Source organism: Halichoerus grypus, chromosome 2 (assembly GCF_964656455.1).
Source record: "Halichoerus grypus chromosome 2, mHalGry1.hap1.1, whole genome shotgun sequence".
NCBI lineage: Eukaryota > Metazoa > Chordata > Mammalia > Carnivora > Phocidae > Halichoerus > Halichoerus grypus.
This window is the reverse complement of record NC_135713.1, coordinates 105,735,024-105,759,100: the sequence shown is the minus strand read 5'-3', so window position 1 is coordinate 105,759,100 and position 24,077 is coordinate 105,735,024. Positions and strand designations below refer to the sequence as shown.

Here is a 24,077-nt window from a genome sequence, read left to right as displayed (position 1 = left end):
TCCCAGGACCCTGGGATCATGACCTGAACCGAAGGCAGACGCTTAACCATCTAAGCCACCCAGGCGCCCTTTACCTCTAATTCATGTCATTTCTCTGTCATGGGGGTTTTTTGGTGGTGATTTTCTAATTTCTTCTTTCCATAACTACAACAGTAGTTGGCCACAAAGGATAGTTGTGAAAATTGTAAATCATTTTGATAAAGATCTGTTATCTAGTATGCACCTCTGATTTTTTATTATCATAGAAAGTGCTGGGTATTTTACCAAATATTTAATATGGAAATAATTCATATTATCTGAAATAATTGTCTTGATGTAAAAGATGCTTTAATAACAAGAGGGAGTTACTATACAATTATATATTATCATTACTGATATTTTAAGTATATTATCAGAGTATTAGTAATAATACTCAAAGTCAGAATTAGCCTAAGCATTGAGCTTTTCTGAAAAGTAATGACTAAACAACATATAATATAAACAATTTATAGTTAACTCTTTAAATCATTACCCTTCAATATTACAGTATACACAGGTGGATTTTTATTTAAAAGATTCATACTATTTCAGATGTATATATGTTGAAAAGTCATTAAAGGGTCCTGATGAGGTTTTGGAATATAGGTGAGGTTCAGTGGGGTGGAGTCCGGAGCCGAAGACTAAGAAAGAATTCTTGAGATGTCTTTGGTGCAAAATAGTGGTTTATTTAAAGCACGGGGGGCGGGGGGAGAGACAGGACCCGTGGGCAGAAAGAGCTACTGCACCGGGGTTGTGATGGGTGACTGATTATATACTATGGGGTTGGGGGAGGTAAGGAAAGAGGGAGGTAGGTTTCCGAGAAAGAACTTTCATATGCTAAAGAAGACTCACAGGATCCTGGAGGCCTTGCCATTGTCAAGTTAAGGCTGTTTACCCCTCTAGTAAGGCATTACATGAAGATAGTTGGGAACTTCCTGGAGGAACATTACACTGTGCCCCCTTCAAGGATCTGTCGATGGGCTGCAGGTTATAAAGACATTTAATTGTATTTACATTCCCTTCTGGAAGCTACTGCTAAGGCTTTTGTAAGTAAACTGAGGGAGACTCAGGTCTTGCAGGATGGTCATCTCTACAAGTTAACTATTTGTTTTTCCTTTAGGGCAGCCAGGAGTGCCTGAGAAATCTCACATATATCCCATGGCGGGGGGTGGTTGTGGGGTGTCAGCTTCTGCTTTGTCCTCAGCTTGCCTTCTGTGCCTTCATCAGGTCCCTTTCACTCTCCCCAACTTTTCTTGCCAAAGGTAATCTTTGCCAGTAATTTGGGTGCAACTATATATCATTTTACAGTGCACGGCATATACCTTAATAAATTAAGGTGCTAGTTGGTGATATTCAATATTTTTTATATCCAAAATTCTCTTCGAAAAGTTAAAAAGGAAGAGCAGAGAGGTTAGTGTAACAACATTCGTGTTCACCATTCTAAATTTCTTGTTTTTGCTACCTTTTTTTTAAGGACTAAAACAAAGTTAAAGTCTGTAATGTGTATTCAAAGCAATGTAAATATTATATGCATTTAAGACCCAAATTATATTACTCTGTTTATCTTTTATTTCACCTTTTTCTATTCAATATCTATCTGTTGGCTGATGGCTACAGTTTGTTCATTCTGAATATTTAAATTTTTCACATTTCCTTTTAAAAAATACTTTTTAAATTATCAGATGTTTAGGTATGTGTGTTAGGAACACTCAAATTAACTGCTTTCTGAAAAAAATAAGTTCCTGAGATTTCCTTTCAACAATACTTTAGAAACACAGATAAAATTACTTCCTGTCTCTCAGTTTCCTGTATCCATGGCAACCTCTGTTTTACACACTGACTGTGGAGGAACCAATGTGAAGAGTGGTGTTTCCTGAGCAAACTGTGACTAAAAAAAAGGAAGAAAAAAAAAAAAGTGGAGGGGTGGAGGTCAACAGTGCCACAGAAAGAAATGGAGTTTAGAAATGTCGCTCTTCAGATTTAGAAAGAAAACCTTTACTTGAATCAGCCGAGTGTCAATAATATGAATTTCCTGGTTTTGGTAAGATTATTTATTTAAATATGAACTTTTAACTGAAATGAAAAATAATTTGCTTTTGTGAAAAGCTATAGTTTAGAGTTTAATTGCTCTTTTGTAGTGAATTTGTACTTTCATAAATTATAATGTTATTTAATTGATACTTTAATTTGGTAAAGGGACATATTATATCCAAAGACCATTATCCTCACCTCATCATTTGTCACTTTTGTTATTGTCAATTGTAATATTTTAAATTAGCTTTAGCAAACATATTATTTTGCAGTTCATTAAATTTGAATTACCATTTTGTCAAGCAGTGGGTTAATGGCCTGGAGGTGTTAATTCTAGAACACATTCCAAACTCATTATATAATATTATGCTATCACCATAGGACAATTGATGATATTTAGTATTGTTGGCTGATACTAATAAAAATAAAAGAATATGGGATTTTTAGTATTATAGCACTTTAATTTTGAGAACTTATTGATGATTTAAAGTTTTACCTTCTTTTTTTATAGCCAATTCTGATATGAACAGAAAAACCAAGAACAGGGCTATGTGTGGATTACATTTTTCTCTGCCTTGCCTACGACTTTTTCTACTTGTTACCTGTTATCTTCTATTCTTATTCCATAAAGAGGTTCTTGGATGTTCGTCTGTTTGCCATCTCTACACTGGGAGACATATTAACTGCCGTAACTTAGGCCTTTCAAGGATTCCTAAGAATTTTCCTGAAAGTACAGTTTTTCTGTATCTGACTGGAAACAACATATCTTACATAAATGAGGGTGAATTAACAGGACTTCATTCTCTTGTAGCGTTGTATTTGGATAATTCTCGCATTGTGTATGTATATCCAAAAGCCTTTGTTCAGCTGAGGCATCTGTATTTTCTATATCTAAATAATAATTTTATAAAACGCTTGGATCCTGGACTATTTGAGGGACTTTCCAATCTTCGTACTTTATGTTTACAGTCTAATCAAGTAGCTTTTGTTCCAAGAGGAGTATTTAATGATTTAGTTTCAGTTCAGTACTTAAACCTACAAAGGAATCGCCTCACTGTCCTGGGGAGTGGTACCTTTTTTGGTATGATTGCTCTTCGGATACTTGATTTATCAAACAATAAAATTTTGAGGATATCAGACTTAGGCTTTCAACATCTTGGACAGCTGGATTGTTTGTATCTAGAAGGTAATAATTTAACAAAAGTACCGTCAAATGCTTTTGAAGTACTTAAGAGCCTTAAAAGACTTTCTTTGTCTCATAACCATATTGAAGCAATACAGCCCTTTGCATTTAAAGGACTTGTCAACTTGGAGTATCTCCTCCTGAAAAATTCAAGAATTCAAAATGTTGCTAGGGATGGGTTTAGTGGAATGAATAATCTTAAACATTTGATCTTAAGTCATAATAATTTAGAAAATTTAAATTCTGACACATTTAGCTTGTTAAAGAATTTAATTTACCTTAAGTTAGATAGAAACAGAATAATCAGCATTGATAATGATACGTTTGAAAATATGGGAGCATCTTTGAAGATCCTTAATCTGTCATTTAATAATCTTACAGACTTACATCCAAGGGTCCTTAAGCCATTGTCTTCACTGACTCATCTCCAGGCAAATTCTAATCCTTGGGAATGTAACTGCAAACTCTTGGGCCTTCGCGACTGGCTAGCATCTTCAGCCATTACGTTAAACATCTATTGTCAGAATCCCCCATCCATGCGCGGCAGAGCATTACATTATATTAAGTGGACTGACTTTACAAATTGTGTTACATCTTCGACAAATGTATCCAGAGCTTGGGCTATAAAATCTCTTCATATTCATCACAAGACTACTGCGTTAATGATGGCCTGGCATAAAGTAACCACAAATGGGAAACATTTGGAAAATACTGAGAGCGTTACTTTCTGGGAACGAAGTCGTACTTCACCTGCCAGTAGATTTTTTCAAGAGAATACCTTTGGTAATCCATTAGAGGCTACTGCAGTGTTACCTGTGCAAATACAGCTTACTTCTTCTGTTAACTTGAACTTGGAAAAAAACAGTGCTCTACCGATTGATGATGCTTCGGTGTCAGGGAAAACGTCTCTCATTTGTACACAAGAAGTTGAAAAGTTGAATGAGGCTTTTGACATTTTGCTAGCTTTTTTTATCTTAGCTTGTGTTTTAATCATTTTTTTGATCTACAAAGTTGTTCAATTTAAACAAAAACTAAAGGCACCCGAAAACTCAGGGGAAAATAGACTTGAATACTACAGCTTTTATCAGTCAGCGAGGTATAATGTAACTGCCTCAATTTGTAACACTTCCCCACATTCTTTAGAAAGCCCTGGTTTGGAGCAGATGCAACTTCACAAACAAATTGTTCCTGGAAGTGAGGCACAGGTGATTCTCTTTGAACATTCTGCTTTATAATTCAACTTAATGTTAGTTACAGGAAAACGTCAGTGCCATGGACGAATTCAACTGAAGCTTCCTTAAAGAATTATAAACTTTATTTGGAAATACAATGAATTATATGAGCTTAGCATTAATAAATACGTGTTTTTAATAATTTATGAATACTGTATTCATTCAGCATATATCTTTGATAGGTGCTATATTAAGTAATAATACTAGCTAATGTTTCTGTGTACTAAGCACTATGCTAATAAATACTTCATATATCACATTTATCCTTAAAAACCTTGTAACTATTTACGTTTTACAGGTAAGGAAACCTAGGGAAAGTGAGCTTAAGAAACTGTGCCAGGTTCTTGCTTGTGATACTTTTTAGGTCTGTCTGACTCCAGGGCGCATGCTTTTAATTTCATGCATTGCTGCTGCGTTAGGTGCTTATTGTGAACAACATAGGCATGGCTCCTATTCTTGGTAGAGCTTGAAATCTAGTGGAGACACATGGTTTCCATCTGGGATGGTAAGTATTGCATTTGGAGGTGCTGCTGGGTATAACATAAGTGGAAGTGGTAGGTGGCTTTATGAGAACAGTGACATTGAGACTGGATCGTGAAGGATAAACAAATGAAGAGAGCTGAGTAGTAGGTAGAGGTAACATCGTATCATAGGAGTCGAAGAAAGAGAAAGAATGCTGCTTTTTATGAAGTAACCATTCAGTATAACCAGAGTTATGAGTGGTAGTGTGAGATCTGCAGCTGGAGAGAGATATCAGATGATGAAGGATATTGTAATTTCATATTTTTCCTTAGGGCAGCAGGGAGCCACGGAAGGATTTTAAATAGTGGAATGACATAATCAGATTTACTGTTTACAGAGTACCTTCTTTCTGGAAGGAGCAACGAGACTAGAGGCAGAGTTAACTGGGTAGGAATTTGAATCACCAATCCAGGGGAGAGGTACCGGAGGCCTGTGCCAGAGTAGTGGCAGAGAGAATGGTTGGATTCTGGAGCTTGGTGATTGGCTAAGGGGTGACAGGTGAGGGATATGTCAAAGATGGTAATTTTTTGGCTTTAGGCGGCATTCTCTTGCATTTAATGAGCAAAGAAAGCAAAAGGAGTGGGGATATGTGTAGGGACAAAATAATGAGTTCAATTTTGGATACATTGAATTTGAGATTCACATCTGATCTCCAAGTGGAAATATCCTACAAGTAGAAGATTAGGGGAGAGATCTATCTGGTAAAGGTCAATAACTTGTAACCTTCCATTTGCATAGTACGCCGGAAGTATATGATACTCTCTTAACAATAGCATTGACCATTTGAGTCATGATTTGGGGAGACAGGTAAGTGAGGAAGACTAAGATCAAAGAGCCCCCCAGGAGATGTTAGTAGCCTTGATTGGGAATCTTTAATGTAGATAGATGGTAATTCAAGCCATGGAAACTATGTATTTCTCTATTAGCATAAATTTATACTCTGTAGAATATTGGGCATATAGTAAGTGCCCATGCTTGATCTATTAACAGGGACCTGAGCCACGAATATGTATTAAAAATTTTCCCTCGAGCATTATGTATTTCATGTGCTGTCCTTCCTCTTCCCCCAAATTTCTTTTTTGTTATTAAAAGTTAATACTAGCCGGGGCGCCTGGGTGGTTCAATCGTTAAGCCTCTGCCTTCGGCTCGGGTCCTGGTCCCGGGGTCCTGGGATCGAGCCCCGCATCGGGCTCCCTGCTCTGCGGGAAGCCTGCTTCTCCCTCTCCCACTCCCGCCTGCTTGTGTTCTCGCTGTCGCTGTCTCTCTCACTGTCAAATAAAGAAAGAAAATCTTTTTTTTTTTTTTTAAGAGTTTCTTTCTTTATTTGACAGAGAGAGAGACAGCGAGAGAGGGAACACAAGCAGGGGGAGTGGGAGAGGGAGAAGCAGGCTTCCCGCAGAGCAGGGAGCCCGATGCGGGGTTCGATCCCAGGACCCCGGGATCATGACCCGAGCCGAAGGCAGACGCCTAACGACTGAGCCACCCAGGCGCCCAATAAATAAAATCTTTAAAAAAAAAAAAGTAAAAATAAAAGTTAATACTTGCCATATGAAATTAGCCTAAAGCAGTCTGGGAGTGTTTAAACCAAGTGCTAATTACTGAGTCTGTGTTGTGGACCTGAAGTAATTATAGGAATGGTTGTGTTGTCTGGTGTACCTTCAGATGGTGCTGCTCAAACTCAGAATCACTGGGGTTAAAATACAGATTGTTGCCCCCCACCCCTCCCAGAGTTCCTTATTCAGTAGGTCTGGAGTGGGGCCTGTTGGGTGTATGTGTGGACAGGTTTGCTGGTAGTGCTGGTCTGGGGAACATGGCTGGAGAGCCACTGCTGTAAGATAATTGAGGAAAAGCAGAAAGGAGCGGAGGAGTGGTTTTGAGATACACTAGAAATTTCGGAGAAATTAAAGCCGCAGCTCCCCCCCACCCCCACCCCAAGAGTTTTCACTGTTCTTTTCCCTGCCTAGTTTAAAGCTTTGTTCTTGGTTGTGATTTTAGAAGAAAACCTGAATACATTTTAAATAAGTCTATTCTTACATAAATTACTTGTTTCATTAGGGATAGGTGTGTGGTGTTTGTTTCACCTTGAAAATGTTTTTAATAATACACTTCTGTTGTTGTATCCACACAACTCCCACAACTCCAATTAAGTTTTTTCTTTAGTTACTAAAAGTACATGCTCTTTGGAAAAAAGAATTCAAACAATACAGAGATACTTAAAATGAAAGGTGAAAACTCTTCTATGTCTCCCTTCCCCACCACCTAGACCACATCCTCTTGAAGATGTTAGAAGCAGCATAGTTGGTTATTTAGAGTTAGGAAATATCCATAAACAAAGTATTTATCTTGACCTTACCAAAAAAACTCCCCCCAAATTCAAAGAAGGTAATTTAGAAATTTTATCAAGATTTTTTTTGTTTTTTGTTTTTTTTTTTTTAAAGATTTTATTTATTTATTTGAGAGAGAGAGACTGAGAGAGAGAGCACATGAGAGGGGGGAGGGTCCGGAGGGTCAGAGGGAGAAGCAGACTCCCTGCCGAGCAGGGAGCCCGATGCGGGACTCGATCCAGGGACTCCAGGATCATGACCTGAGCCGAAGGCAGTCGCCCAACCAACTGAGCCACCCAGGCGCCCAAGATTTTTTTTGTTTTTATGTATAACTTAAAATTGATGATTGATGTAGGCTCAACTAGAAAACTTTAATCTTATTAATATTGTTTTATATATGGAGTTACAGTTGTACATGGTGGTATTCATTAGGTACTCATTCCAGTTTCTGTCAGCAGCTTTTCCTTTTAAAAATATTAGCTCATGGGCGCCTGAGTGGCTCAGTCGTTAAGCGCCCATGTAGGCTCAGGTCATGATCCCAGGGTCCTGGGATCGAGCCCCTGCATTGGGCTCCCTGCTCTGCGGGAAGCCTGCTTCTCCCTCTCCCACTCCCCCCTGCTTGTGTTCCCTCTCTTGCTGTCTCTCTCTCTGTCAAATAAATAAAATCTTAAAAAAAAAAAAATATTAGCTCACATGACACTGTTGTTTGATACTTGCACCGTTTAAAAAACTTAAGGTAAAATTGATTTGAAGTGATAATATACATAGATATTTTTAGCAGTATAATTTGTGCATATGATTGTTTCACATTTTAGGCAGCCCCACCTCAAACAAACAGGAAAGTTAAAACTAAGTAATAATATTCTAAATTAATATAGGTGAAGAAACTTTTCTTAAGAGTTCTGTTTCTCTACCATTTACTAAAGTTTTTTGATGAGAACACTCAAGAATAGTATGGTTGTGTTTCAGAAGGATAGTTTTATATACAGGTCCATTTTTTCCACTGACTTCTGTAAAAGTTGGGTAAGGTTCCAGGGCATTCCAAAAAAGCTCCTCTCCATCCTCCCCCATAACAAATGAGAAGTATAGAACTCAACTACCATTTATTTATAACATTATACTTTTTAATACATTTAAAATTCCAGTGTGGAATTTCAGAAATATGTATCTCACTTCTGGGATAATTGAGAATGTACTCCCAGTTCCCTTCTAGCATTGGAGTAGAGATGTTTGATGTTAGATTGTCCTTGAGGACTTGAATGGTATAGAGCAGACGCTTTAACAGGAGTCAGCAGGAAATGAGGAATGTCCCAGGTGATGGAGTGGGGGCCTGGGTAAGGTGTCTCATGGGCTTCTGGAGGTGAGGGGCTGCCAGTGCTGATAGCCAGAGACAGAGTGTTGGGGCACGGTAAGGGTGGACATTGTTTGAGAGTGAGGGAATTGTGTAGAATTCACTGGTAGCAGGGAAAGACGATCTTTGGATACCTCCTTGTTCTCCACCAACTTTGTACTCTCAGTGGAGTTCTCGACTTTCTCCTACATAAAGTGCCAGGGTTACACTCTTCCTCTTACCTGTGTCTTGAGTCAGCAAGCATTTTTACTCCATTATCTTACCTGCAACACAACAATAACAGTAAAATATGCCATATTTGTCTTAAAAGGTTGCAAAAATGGGAGAAAAAAAGACTAGGGAACCTTTTACAAGGTTCTGAAAAACAGCTTTAATGCTAGGCCTTCCTACCAAATTGGTCTCACAGGCACTTACCCATGTCCTCGATATAAGGGTCCCACACCTTGACTTGCCTTTGTTACCAGAGTCCTCTTGATCACGTAACACTGTTTTCCAGGGCACGTTCTCTTTATTTTGGTCGGGGCTGTGCGATACACAACACTTCTCCAGGAATATAATTCTGAGCCATGGGTATCTTTTCATGTGACTTTGATGACCAGCACAGTTGGCTTTTTTCGTTTGTCCTCAAGGTATATATTCATGATTACCTTGTAATTATTTACTGTGTAGTTTTATCATCAGCAATACCTAGCATTTACAAATGGTGAGGCCATATTCCCACCCTCATAATTATGAAATCTCTAGTAGGTTCTCTTATATCCCTTTGTAAAAGTCAAGAACCACTCCGTCAAATGACTCCTGTAAGCATTCAAAACAAGCATTGCTGGGGTTTTCAGCCTAACGTTTTTCCCCACACAGTTCTGTACCAGTCATTTATCATCTTTTTCTGGAAACTTAGTGTTGTCATTGGGTATTGTTTCTTGAAGCATAGTCTTTCCCTTAAAAGTCACAGAAGGTGGCGGTTTCTTCTGGATTGTTAAGAGTTTTTCTATCTTAAAGATTATGGGCTTCTTTGTTTTGCTTGTGTGTGTGCAGTCCAAAAATTAATTGAGGGAATAGTTGATACTATTAAAAGCCTTTGTAAAGATTATTGTTGGATGTAAAAAATCCAACTTTCATTTTAAAACAACTTAGTGAATTTCCACTAAGAATTTTTTTTATCCCATTTCCTTGCCAGTATTTGTCAAGGGAACTAGATTTATTAACACTCTTTTCCATGACCATGTAGAAAATTACTGTGTAGAAAGAATATATGTTTCCATCTAAGTGACAAAAGTATTTGCAGCTAGCTAGATCCTGGAAAATATCTGGAGAGGAGAAAAGCTAATTTTAGTGTAAATGTCACCACTTTTGTAGCCTCTGGTGTGGTAGAAAGTCTGGAATAAGACTGATTAGTCAGGGCTTTCTTATTTTGCCTTTTTCTTTCAATAAACTGCTGTTCTTTGTTTAATCCTATTAAACAATATAAGCAGAGAAGTATAGTTAAGAGAATATTTTATTTGGTTGTGGCTTTTAATGCCTAAAGCTTATTATTTTCTTAAATTACCCTAACTTCAGTGACCTCCTATATTTAAGATCCAAGAATGCCAGAGTGATTTCATATATTAATCATTTTTATGTGATATATAAATACTGTAATTGTGGTCTGGTTAGATCAGAGAAAATGCTATTTATTTTTTTCTTGGACCTCCTGTAAAAAACTGTTAAATCATCAATTTTCGATTATAGAAATGTTCAGAAAAAGTAATTGAAAATTTTGTGTTTCTGCATGCCTGTTTTCTTCCCAGGTCCAAGGGGATGAAGATACGATACAAATCTATCAGTCCATCACTTAGAAGGTGTTAAAACACATGGTCTATGATGAATATAGATAATTTCTCTGAAAAATAGAGCTATAAAATGCTCACTATAAAGATGCTAGTAAAAATTGGACAGCTAGAAACTAGAGTCCTGCTCATATTCAATGTAATATTTATTGTTTGGGCTGACCAAATGACTGTTAGAAATTTCATTTATTTGTGCCTTTGGGGATTAAAAGTTTTGTTTTTCTTTTCAAGGGCTATTTGTTTTCTGAACCCTTGTGGTTAGGTTCATAATGACACAAAAGGATAGAAATAATCTTAAAACCAGCATAGTTTTCAAGTTGGTTCAATAAAAACAAAGATGGATTGATTTTTTTCTTTAGTACTTAGTTTTCAAAAGCAAAGAAAAATCACTCTGCATGAAGTTTCTGCAATTTACAGTCTACAGATACTTTTGTATACCCAGAAAATGCCTTAAAATGCCATAGCTTTAGAAAATACTAAGACAAGATTAAGAACTATAGTTTTACTCATGTGAATTTAACAGAAAAAGAAGTTTACTGAAAACTTTGTGGAATTGTTTAAATGGTCAAATAATAGTACAGTTTTTCAAGCCCTCACCTATTTAATATTTACATATGTGTAACATCACTTATATCACACTTGAAGAACCAAACAAACGGATGTTTATAAAAGCTTGTCTTCTTTCTGTAGTGTGTTTGTAACTTGTGTCTATGTGAATACATTAATATATCTACCAAGTATGTGAAATAAGAAAAGTATTTGTGACAAAGAAAAAGAAGGGAAACGTTCAGGTTACTAGTACTTTTTTCCCTTCAGTTTTACTTTCATTCTCCTCTTTCATCTTCAATGTTAAACTTTCCTTGCATTTTCTGAAATGTTTCAGAAATAGATTCCAACACAGCCACCTTCTGCTCTGTTTTCTGCCTTATGTTTAGTGTAATCAATTGTAATGTTATCTATAATTCAACTATCCATAGTTGTAATTACAAAAAGAGATAAGCACAAATAATATTGCAAAAAGAAAATGAGGGAGGTCAGTTCTTGAGTTGGGGAACATTAATTCCCATGATTATTTATTGAGTGTTCACATTATTTATGTCCTGTGGGACATAAAAAAATAAACATAATACATGGACTGTGCTTAAAGTTAACTGATAGTCTTAGAGCAGGCGTGTAGGCATGAAAAATTAAAGGACATTAGGAGAAAGAACTAGATGGCACATGAGTTGCATGCTAAATGAGTAGTGCTGACGTTTTATGCTCCTGGAAATTCCAAGGACAGAGTGCTCACGTACAGTGGGTTGGAGTGGCCAGAGAAGGCCTGTGAAGGAAGTGTGAATTAAGGTGAATAGAAAAAGGAGGAAGAGCATTGTGAGGGGCAGGAAGGGAGTAAGCAGATCTGAGTTAGTAGCTATTATATTCGAGAGCTGATGACTTAACTGCCTGAAAGCCATGAAAGGAGGAGTAACTTGAGAAAGGTGGATTTGTTCGAGCTTGTTGAAGTTCTTGATTGCCCCCTGAAAATTCTTAAAGAGAAGGAATGAAATTTAAGAGACTGGAATAGAAAGCATCCATTTGCCTCTTTGAAGCCCTCATTAATGAGGTGAGTAGGATCAGTTGGATCCCATTTAACCTTGTAAAATGAAAATAAATTTATATCAAAATTGGGTGTTTTTTTTTTTTTTAGGAGGAGCATCTATCCTAATGTTATCAGTGCAAAGTGGGTTAACTTGCAAATGCTAAGATCTCAAGTGATGGTAGAATGATCAAGATTCTGGGGACCACTGATGAGAATTAGAGAGTGATAATTTGCCAGTGCTTCTTTACCTCCATTTAGGTGACAGATGCTCTCCCTTCAGACAGGTGCCACTTAGTACGTCAGAAATACCCATTAAATGGAGAAAAGTACTTATTCAGGATATCAGACTTTAAAAGAAAAAAAAAGAACATCTCATTTGTTGCTTGTTTTCTTTGTCCTTCCTGCAGATTTTTAGTCCCTAATGGATGGACACTTGGGTTGCTTCCATAATGTTGCAGTTGTAAATAATGCTGCAGTAAACATCTGGGTGCATGTATCTTTTCAAATTAGTGTTTTCATATTCTTCGGGTAAATAGCCAGTAGTGGTAATGGTAATTCCATTTTAATTTTTTGAGGAACCTCCATACTGTTTTCCACAGTGGCTGTACCAGTTTGCATTCCCATGAACAGTGCATAAGGATTCTTTTTTCTCCATATCCTTGCCAACACTTGTTTCTTGTGTTTTTGATTTTAGCTGTGCTGACAGATGTGAAGTGATACCTCACTGTAGTTTTGATTTGCATTTCCCTGATGATGAGTGATGTTGAGCATCTTTTCACGTGTCTGTTGGCCATGTCTTTGGAGAAATGTCCATGCATGTCTTGTGCCCATTTTTAATTGGATTCTTTTTTGGTGTTGAGTTGTATAAGTTCTTTATATATTTTGGGTACTAACCCTGTATTGGATATTTCATTTGCAAGTATCTTCTCCCATTCCGTAGGTTGCCTTTTAGTGTTGTTGATTGTTTCCTTCACTGTGCAGAAGCTTTTTTTTTTTAGTTTAGTTTTTTAGGTTTTTAGTTTATTATTTTTATGTTTGCTTTTGTTTCTTTTGCATCAGGAGACTTATCTAGAAAAATGTTGCTATAGTCGATGTCAGAGAAATTACTGCCTGTGCTCTCTTCAAGGATTTTTATGGTTTCAGGTCTCACATTTGGGTCCTTAATTCATTTTATTTTTGTGCATGGTGTGAAAAAATGGCCTTGTTTCATGCTTTGTCATGTAGCTGTCCATTTTTCCCATTTACATTTTTTGAAGAGACTGCTCTTTTCACATTGCATATTCTTGGAGGTGGCCATTTTTTAAATCTCCAGAGCTTACCATAATGTCTGACACATTTTATGGACTCATAAAATGTTGACTAAAATGAATGAATGTAACCTTGGTGACCAATTCACCAGGAAGGTTTGGCAAGGGTAATATGACACTCTAATCACTTATTTTTTTGTAAATAAATTGGTATCCTGGTATAAGCTCACGTTTTATTAATACTCATTGAGCCAGTCTTCTGAAATCTGACCTTAGGACTATAACAAAATGTAAAGTTTGGGCTGGAATAATCAATAGTCAGCTTTTTATTTTTTAACCTCTTAAGTTTCGATTTACCTACTGTGCTATGGAAGCTGTATAGAGACTAGCAGGGAGTTCAGCCATTCCTTTCAGGACTCTAGATTGCTGCCTCCTACTTAATATGAACTGTCACTTCTTAGTAAGCACAGGTTTGAGAGGTTAAGAACCAAGTGAGATTTAAAATTACATGGTTTCCCCTGGCTGCCTTCACTTCTTCCACATTATATACCAGATTTGACTGATGTGCACGAGAGGACATTAAAAGATGACACACTGAGAAGAATGCTTATAAAGTGTTAACTCAGAACTCAATATGTAGCACATATGGAAGAGAAAAACGGGCTGTTTTTTATTTAAAAAACAGAACAATGCGGCACCTGGGTGGCTCAGTTGGTTAAGTGTCCTGTCCGACTGTTGATTTCAGCTCAGGTCATGATCTCAGGGTTGTAAGATCCAGCCCCATGTCGAGCTCTGTGCTGGGCGTGGAGTCTGCTTGAGATTCCCACTCTCTCTCTCTCCCCCTCTGCCCTGCCCCACTGTTCTCTTGCTTGCTCTCTTAAAAAACAAAAACAAAAACAAAAACAAACAAAAAAAACCCCCAAAAAACAAAAAAACACCTAATTCTTGTCTTTTGTTTAGAGAGGTAATATATATAAGATTAAGGAGAATGCCTTTTCTCCTCCAAACCTATTTCTATTTCATTTCTGGTTTATAGCTCTCATTTGATTTGTTTCCATTTTAAATGTCTGATCACATTTTAAAGCATTTAATTCAGAAAGATTATATATTATCGGAAAACAAGATTGATTCTTTTTTGTTGTTGTTGTTGTTTTTGTTTTTTTTTTTTAAGATTTTATTTATTTATTTGACAGAGAGAGAGAGCACAAGTAGGCAGAGTGGCAGGCAGATGGAGAAGGAGAAGCAGGCTTCCCGCTGAGCAGGGAGCCGGATGTGGGGCTCGATCCCAAGACCCCAGGATCATGACCTGAGCTGAAGGCAGCCGCTTAACCGACTGAGCCACCCAGGCGCCCCAACAAGATTGATTCTTAATTTGTAAAAGATAAGGGTTGAGAGAGTATTATGTGACTAAAAAGTGAAGTGATTATTTGATTAATATTCAAAACTTTATAAAAATACCGTGGGTAAAAAAAAATCTATTTTAAAAGCTTCATTTTAAAATGTTATATTTAGGGGCGCCTGGGTGGCTCAGTTGGTTAAGCAACTGCCTTCGGCTCAGGTCATGATCCTGGGGTCCTGGGATCGAGTCCCGTGTCGGGCTCCCTGCTTGGTGGAAAGCCTGCTTCTTCCTCTCCCTCTGCCTGCCACTCCCCCTGCTTGTGTGCGCGCTCTCTCTCTTTCTGTCAAATAAAATCTTTAAAAAAATAAAATGTTATATTTACACATTTGGAGGGAGCATTTTTATAATAACTTTAAAAAGAAAAAAATTTTTAACTTCTTAATGCTTATTTACTTTAAATAAATATGTGTTGTGCATGCTGGGAAGTACAAGCCTTTTTTGGCTTTTTGTTACCCCTATTATTTGGGGGTACTTTCCCCAAACAACTGTAAAGAGGGGAATTGAGGTGCATCTTTTTGTGTTTTTTGATTTTTGTTTTTTTTTCAAACTTCAGTGCTTTGAAGAGAATTTCTGTGTAACTTCTTTTACTGATCCCAGAACATGGCATGTATACTCCCATTTCTCCTCTTCAGTCCTTCCTTCTCCCTTTTGAGAGTCACCTCTTCCCATCTTCCCATTCAAAGCCAGTTCCTGGACCTTTCTACTCTGGGCTGTAGTCATTTTCCCCTTTTCCACACTTGAAGTCTGTGGTCACCCCCTCTGGTGCAAGCACGGTTTTCCCTGTCTGCTGGAATTTCATCCCCCTCCCATACCTACATCTCTGCTTCTGTTGTCCTTCTATGCAGAATGAGTCACATCCCAATGAAAAACAGTGACTGCACACTGATGGAGGTTGCCTCACTTCCCTTACCCCTACTAGACAGTCACGTGTCCAAGCCCCTCAGCTGGTAGAGCTAGAAATTCCACTGGAGGTCAGGGAGGGAATAGGGCAGGTGAACCCCACTGATCACATGACTGACTTCTCCTCCAAGCCTGGATGGGCATATACAAGCCGAGCAGAGTTTGGACCTGTATCCTCTGGCCTGTCCCAGTCTGCTTCCATGAGTATCATTTTCCATTCTTTATTCTAATTTTCTTAACACTTCTTATTGTCAGTCATTGACTATTTCTAGCTCTTGGCTTTACATAAATCTCAGGTTCCTGAACTCATTAGATTTCTCTCAGAACTTTCCAAGCTGTATTTTGGTTTCAGCAGTGTCCTCTAAACAAAATCACCATTCATGAGAAAGGGGTGAAGGTAAGCCTTTTGGCAAGAATTGTGTAGTCATTCACTAGTTTACCCTATTCATGCAGCAGCTTGATTATCAAAATCTGTCCTCAGCCTTGAAGGCTCAGTGTGGTGAATGTGCATGTCTGTAGAGTTCAGTGTTCTAAAACTGTATCCTTTATCCAGCATATTGCTAATTACTTTTTTCTACTTATGGCAGAGGTAGAACTTTCTACCTTCTTCTCAGAAACATGTGGCAGTGCTGGTAGCATCATCACTGATCAATATGATAATTTGTAGTAAAGCCTATAATCAAGTGAACTGATTGTCAAATATATACCGTTTTCTTTCTCTCTCTTCTACGTTCCCTCCTAATTAACCTTCATCCACCTCGTAGACCGTGGTCACACTCAGATTGCCAGATATGTATCAGGAAGATTGATATTCAGTTTTTTTAGAAAATACACTGTACTCAGAATTCTGTTCCACTGATTTCTTATGAAATTACTGGTTTTCCTAAAAGGGATTGATGCTTGGAGGTGATATGAGTAGAGAAGGCAGCTGTCTGCGTGGATTGTCCCTAAAAAATCCTGACAAAAAGGCCTGGTAAACAGCTGTATTCTGGAGGATTAGCTATCTGGGATGCTTCTGTATTAAAAAGGAATTTCAGAACCCGTCTGCCTTAGCAAGCTATAATGGATTAGTGGCAAATTCCTCTGCAGTAGGAAGTGACAATGTCTATATTCCCTCCACGTATCTGTCATACTTCAGTCCAGCCTTCATTTTACTGACAAGGAGACCAACATCTGGAGAACTGAATTAACTTCAGTGGGATCACAGTTAGTGGGTGAAACTTCAGGCACGATTTTGGTTTCCTAGTTTTTCTTCTAGGGTGTTGTTCCCTGAACTGAATAAAGTAGATTGTGTGTGTCTTTCTTGAAAGATTTTTTAGTTCTTATATAAAGGAAATACAGTGACTTAAAAAATATTTACTACTGCAGTAGGATGTTATTAAGATGATACATTAAGATGTATCAGAATATCAACTAGTTATTATTTTGCCCAACTGGTGATTTAGTTGTCTAAAATCTGATCACATTTGAATGTACAGACAAAACATTTGACTTTACAAAGGTGGGAACCTGACCCAAAATATGGTAAGTTGGGTACTTCTTTACTGAACATTTAAAAAAATAATCATCCAGGTTAATGCAGAATGAGAAACATGGTTATGTCTCTTGTAGGAATGATTCTAGAACGTCCCTGGAGATAAGAGTTATAATTTATTCAGTTAGTTTTAAATTCAAAAAGTATAATTTAGTGTTTCAGTGGATGGTTAAGTACTTCCACTTTTTAAAAGTCAGATTCTTGTTAAAGTACACTTACTTAAAACTCCTTAAGCATAAAGTTTTCACACATGTACACAGTGTATAACCACTACCATAGTCAATATAGAACACTCCCGTCACCCCAAAAAGTTCCCTTGTGTCCCTTTCTCTAGCAACCACTGAACAAATAATTTTCCCTCTCCAGAAAGTCACATAAATGGAGTCATACAGTATGTAGCATTTTGAGTCAGTTTTATTTCTCTTGGCATAATGTTTTTGAGATTTATCCATGTTGTTGCATGTATCTTTAGTTCCTTTTTATTGCTGACAACCATTTCGTTGAGTAAGTATCCCACAGTTTGTTTAGCCATTCACTAGTTGATAGACATTTGGGTCATTTGCAGTTGTGAATTACTATGAATAAAGCTACCATAAATACTTACATACAGATCTGAGGCTACTTGTTTTGGTCTTGGGTAAATATGTGGGAATGGGATTGCTGAGTTGTGTGGAGTGTGTTAATTTTATAAAAACTGCTGGTGTGTTTTCTAAAATGGATATGCCGTTTTTTTATCCTTAATAGCTGTGAATGAGAAGTACTGTTGTTTTTCATCTTTGTCAGCAGTTGGTATTGTTAGTCTTCTAAATTTAACTTTTAATTAAAATGTCATTTTGGTTTTAATTTGCATTTCTCTGATAACTAGTAACGTTGAACGTATTTTCAGGTACTCATATACCATCTTTATATCTTGTTCAGTGAAGTGTCTTGAAGTTTTTGCCAATTTTTAAATTGAGTAGTCTTTTTTTTTGGTGCAAATAGGGTGGTTTTGTTAAAGCACGGGGACAGGACCCATGGGCAGAAAGAACTGCAGAGTTTTCTTCTTGAGCTTTTAGAGTTCTTTATGTGTTCTGGATTCAGGTGCTTTCTCAGACATGTTTTACAAATATTTTTTCCCAGTCTATGGCTTGTCTTCTTTTTCTTGGCATTATCTTCAGAAGAGTAGAGATTTTTAATCTTCAGCATTTTTGTATCTTTATCTTCTTAGTTATAAAATCAACTCACGTTTATTATAATAAGTTAAAGAATATTAAAATATATTTTTCCTTTCGGATCTACCTTTTTGGTATTTAAACACTAATACTCTAGTGAAAGAGAAAATTTTAATGTTATGTGCAAAGGTAAAATTTCTGCTACAAGAAACATATTTTGAAAGTTTTCTTTGTATCCTAGAAGTAAAATTTCTCTTCATGTTTAAGGGGGTAATTAGAAAAAGAAAAAGAAAAAAGAATAACCTGTTAAAATACTCCAGTTCAATCTGTTTTGCTTTTCTTTTATTTTAGTGTCATCCAGGATAAATTCTGTGGGATTATAAACATCTCAGTGGAGGGCCTACATGATGTCATGACAGAAGATCCTGAAACAGGAACTTATAAAGAGTAGGTGGATCATTTAATTAATTGCACTTGATCTGGGGTGGAGTGTGTGTGTGTGTGGGGGTAATTAATTATGTCCTGCATGATTTTTGTTCACTACTACCATATAAACACAGTGTGGTGACTGTTTAAATTTTGTCTTTTATAAAGAAAATTTTGTATTTGTTTTGCCTCTAATTAGTTTGATCTTGAGATCACCTTTAATTTATTAAAGTGAAATGACAAATTGGACTTCTTTAGTTTAATAATAATTTTATGATTTGACATTAGGTTTTTATGTTAGCATGTAAATGCCTTTTTTAAGATGTTTTGAATATATTCTTTTTTTCAATTAACAAAGTTCCCCTGCCCATTAGGCAAGTTATGGGGAAAAGAGGATTGGTAAACATCCTGTATTTGTATTTGCCTGATAGAAGCATCCCTGGCACCTTTACATATTAGAGTCACTTGGTACTTGACCAGTTTTAAAAGAGAACGGTTAAAATGACATTTTTTGTGAGAATAGTTAAAATCATGTCATACTTCTAGAACTATTAATTTGAAATTTCATTTCATTGCATCCTTTTATAGGTAGTAGAATTGCTGTACCTTTTCTCTTATTATTGTTAATAAAGGTCATGTGTTAAATTACGATAAGCAAGACTTAATGAGATTTGAGGCCGCTTGACTTTACATCAATAGTATACTGAGCCTGTTTTCTTTGTTCTTTAAAAAGAATCTGTAGAATGGGGCGCCTGGGTGGCTCAGTCGTTAAGCATTTGCCTTCGGCTCAGGTCATGATCCCGGGGTCCTGGGATCGAGCCCCGCATCGGGCTCCCTGCTCCGCGGGAAGCCTGCTTCTCCCTCTCCCACTCCCCCTGCTTGTGTTCCCTCTCTCGCCGTGTCTCGCTCTGTCAAATAAATAAATAAAATCTTAAAAAAAAAAAAAGAATCTGTAGGAAATGGGAAAGATTGCCATTTGAATCCTATTTTGTTGAAAACATGGAAAGCAAATTTATATTGTTGCATCTTATTAAACATATGTAGACATGTTGTGTCCGGCATATAAGTTTGCCTTCAAGAATATAGGAGTTCAGATGAGGTAGAAACTTCACACTTCTGGGATACCTGGGTGGCTCAGTTGGTTAAGCGTCTGCCTTTGGCTCAGGTCATGATCCCAGGATCCTGGGATCGAGTCCTGCTTTGGGCTCCTTGCTCAGCGGGAAGCCTGCTTCTCCCTCTCCCACTCCCCCTGCTTGTGTGTGTTCTCTCTCTCTCTCTCTCTCTCTCTGACAAATAAAATCTTAAAAAAAAACAAAACAAGAAACTTCACACTTCTCTGATTACAACCAAAATAAGAAACCATGCGTGCGTGTAGGCAGTTTTTTCCAGGTTTTTATAAAGTTAACATAGGGTTTATGGCATGTGACTATAAATACTGTGTATTTATGCATAATATGTGACAAAGTTTACAACTGTTTGTGAAATATTTAGGATATAATCAAATGTTCCTCATCCTCTTTAGAGTATATAATTTAGGGGAAGGATATGTCTAATAGCATAATGAAAACACTAGTAATGAGTAAAGGCAATTACGTATGTTTTGAACAAAGCACACAAAACAGTAGAATTTTAACTTGTGCTCCAATAGAGGAAAAAAGAGGCACTGTGTGTTAGAGTCTTCAGGAAGGGATAGGACTTAGGATATAGGAAATGGACATAAATATAGCATGGTCTAAGAGGAAGGGATGAGAGTCAGGAAGTTGTTAGAAATAAAGTTTAGAAATAGTGTAGTTTCATTATTTTCAATTTTAGGATACAGAGGCTCGGAAAAGTGCAGTGACACAGCAGATGAGTAGAGAGTCAAGACTAGAACCATGGTGTTTTGACTCGTGATGCCAAGCTCAGCCAGGGAGAAAGTTTTGGTTTGGAAGAGGAAAATGTTGGGCATAAGGAAAGCAGACTGACTAGGAGACCATTATTGGGATCCATACTACAAAGGCCTAGACTTGGTGCCTGGGTAGCTGGGATGTAAAACCACTGTTTTCTTCCCCAGAATTGTTTGGTCACTGCTTTTTACCCTGGGGTGGTATTTGGCATATGGAAACACAGTGGAGAAACTATTTTCCTAACTTTTCTAGGTTTTCTACGAGAGGTTAGACTGGATCTGTGATAATCTTCCTACTCTGTAATTCTTTGAACTGCATGGAGTTCTTTTTTTTTTTTTTGTAAACTATGTGGAGTTCTAAAAATTATAGTCCATCAGACTGTAAGGTATAAATAGACTTTCAGAAAAGGGCACTCGAGAAACATAAAATATTTACTTATGTAGCTAACTTATCCTCCAGCTTCCCCTTCCTGTTTATTGGAACAGTTTATTCAAAGAAAGTTAATATTTTTAGTTCTATTGAATTCCTATTGTATTCCCAGTATAGAATAAATTAGAGCAAAGGAAGAAAACCCTGGTTTTTTTTTTTTTACCTCTATAAGTAATATATTAGGGTTTTCCATATAGACAGAGCCAATAGAAGTTTTTTTTATATGTATGTGTATAAAGGGAGAGAGCATGCCAGAGAGAGAGAGATACTTATATTTATGTTATATATTTATAATAACATAAATGTAAATAGATTTATTTATAAAAAGTTGACTCATGCAGTTATGGAGGCTGAGAAGTCCTAAGATCTCCAGTTGGCAAACCAGAGTATAGTTTTAGTCCAAGTCCAAAGTCCAAAGGCCTAAAAGTAGGAGAGCCAGTGGTGTTAAGTTTTAGTCTGAGTCACAGAGCCAGAGAAGACTAATGTTCCAACTAAAAGGCAGAGAGTGAATTCTCTTTTAATTAGACCTTTTGTTCTATTCAGGCCTTCAGCTGATTGAGACTCACGCACATCGGGGAGGGCAATCGGTGGTACTCACTGTACAAATTCACATGTCAATCTCCTCTAGAAACACCCAGAATAATATTAACCAGTTATCTGGGCATTCTGTGGTCCAGTCCGGGTGTTACATTTAACCACAGTAATGAGGCCTGGTTGACAGCTCATCTCTTTATTCAGACTTGTTTATGCCATACATTGTGCTGTATGAGGAAGCAGCTGAGGCTCTGTCCTGAAGGAGTTCACTACCTAGAAGGGGAAATGGGGACCAGTGGAGCAATGCCAGCTACAGAAGAAGGAGGGTTTTGGGGAAACTGCAAATAACTTATGAGAGTATGTAGTGGATTAGAGCCAACTAGTAAAGTAGCTTGAAAAGGAATTTGGACTAGCTTGTATAGTCAGTGGAGGTTCATGTGGCAGTTTCAAAGTGTGGAAGTACGAAGAACAGGTTTATATGTCAGGAGAGTCACTTGAGTGCATTGTGGAGGACGACAGGGAGGGGTGGAAAGGCTCACACTGAGTGGTCTTAGACCGTTGAAACCACCTGGGATGCTTGTTAAAAATGCATATTTCCCTTCCCCAGTCCAGACCCATTATATCAGAATCTTTGGGGCTATGGCAGTAGAACCTGCCTTGTAAACAGGAACCCTAGATGATTCACATGTCCTTTAAAAATTGAGAATGTACTGCCTGGGAAATGGAGAAGCCCTTCAGGTCGCTGTTCTACTAGTGCTGATAGGAGTTTGAGATAGATTGTGGAGGAAGGATTGGCAGGAAATGATGACAGGTGGGTGTGGCTAGAGAGTTACAAGTGTTTATAGTTTGGGGGACATGACATACATAAATTTTTAAGATACTGGTGCTTACACCTAACAACCTATGTCTATTTTTATGCTTTAATATGTCTTCATAACTGTATTCTCATAGGCTTTTAAAAATTAAATGTAACATTTTATGTGGGGGAAAAATGGAGGTGGGTTTTTATCTTAAGATGAACCTTTTTTTTTTTTTGTAGTAGAAAAGTTTCTCTTCCAAGATAAATGGGTAGTTAACAGTTGACTGTTACTGATATTGATACTGGTATTTCTTAAGAATGGTATGTAAAATGAATCCATTTAGAAGAAAGAAGAGTTCTATTTTCAGAGTTTAAGAATCTGGATTTTTTTTTTCTTTTTTTAAATTGAAGTATAATTGACATGTAATATTATATTAGTTTTAGGTGTACAACATAATGATTCAGTATTTGTGTTTATTGTGAAATGGTCAACACAGTAAGTCTAGTTAACATCCATCACCGTACATAGTTAATAAATTTTTTTTTCTTGTAATGAGGATTTTTAAGGTTAATTCTCTAAGCATCTTTCAAATATACAATAGAGTGTTATTAACTATAGTTACTGTGCTATATATTATATCTCCATGACTTATTTTATACCTGGAAGTTTGCATCATTGACCCCTTTTACCCATTTTGTCCACCCCCCACCACTCTCCCAACTCTGGCAACCACTGTTCTGTTCTCTCTCTGAATTTTGTCTTTAGTTTGATGTAGAGTTCCACATGTGTATTTTTACTTTTGTTGCCTTTGCTTTGGCGTCAAATCAAAAGAATCATCACCCAAAGACTGATGTCAGGAGCTTACCACTTAAGTTTTCTTCTAGGGGTTTGATGGTTTCAGGTCTTACATTCAAGTCTTTAATCCATTTGGAGTTAATTTTTGTGTAAGGTGTAAGATAGTGGTCCAGTTTCATTCTTCTGCATTGATTTCTTTATATGTTTGTATTTTGGTTAGTACAGTTAATTCATTAAGCCAGGAAAATAGATTAGTGAGGCTTGAGATTTGCCTTCTACTTGTCTTCGGTTAGAGTGGTTTTCCTTTCTTCCCTGCAGTAATATTTTGTTTTTAGGCAAATTGGGAAGTGAAATTGACAAACCCCTTGCCAAAGTTTGGGAAGTACAAAGAAAGGATTCAGCCAGCAGTTTCATGTATAAGCGGCTAGAATTTCTTAAACGTAGTCCTGTAGAAAGCAGTCATGGTTAGCGGAGTAAGATTGCCATGGTGCCTGTCACTAGGAGCTGCTGTCACTAGGGCTGGGGTCAGCTTTCATTGAAGCTGACGGGGACATGGACGCACATAGAGGCATGGGAAAGGAGGGTGCTGGACACATTTGGGGTACTTCTGGAAGGAGGATGGTTACACAACCAACCAAAGTGTCCATTGCAGAGACAGTTGAATAATGCTGTCAGTTCTAGTTTTATTGTGACATTCCGAAGTGAGTTTGTTTAGATTAAATGAAAGGTTTTATTGCATGTACCTTTTAAATTAGAAATAATTTAAAGGGTTTCATGTTGCATGCTAACACTATTGGTTGTGTTTCATTGGTTAGAGTTTCTTGTTGGGAAAGATTCTAATTTTTAAGTGGCTAGAGTGCCTGGATCTATTTAGTGAGTGGGTGTAGCATGTGAGAGGGTCTGGCTGCCT

At 37.2% G+C, this 24,077-nt stretch overlaps 2 protein-coding genes across 3 annotated transcripts in view; both read left to right on the top strand.

Moving 5' to 3' along the window:
* IPO11 (importin 11) overlaps positions 1–24,077 on the top strand; it is a 217,116-nt gene that overhangs the window by 157,863 nt on the left and 35,176 nt on the right. Inside the window, exon 28 of the mRNA XM_036070953.2 lies at positions 18,649–18,744. Within this exon, the coding sequence (XP_035926846.1) occupies positions 18,649–18,744 (96 nt within the window). The remainder of the gene's footprint in view (positions 1–18,648; positions 18,745–24,077) is intronic.
* On the top strand, positions 1,805–4,606 carry LRRC70 (leucine rich repeat containing 70). 2 transcript variants are annotated; one of them, XM_078067282.1, is made up of 3 exons: positions 1,805–2,059; positions 2,561–3,235; positions 3,614–4,606. In XM_078067282.1, exons 2-3 carry the CDS (start codon positions 2,572–2,574, stop codon positions 4,465–4,467), a joined length of 1,518 nt encoding a protein of 505 aa, XP_077923408.1. In that variant the 5' UTR covers positions 1,805–2,059; positions 2,561–2,571; the 3' UTR covers positions 4,468–4,606. The 2 variants fall into 2 exon arrangements, with proteins under 2 accessions (XP_077923408.1, XP_077923407.1); XM_078067281.1 differs by having other exon boundaries at positions 2,561–4,606.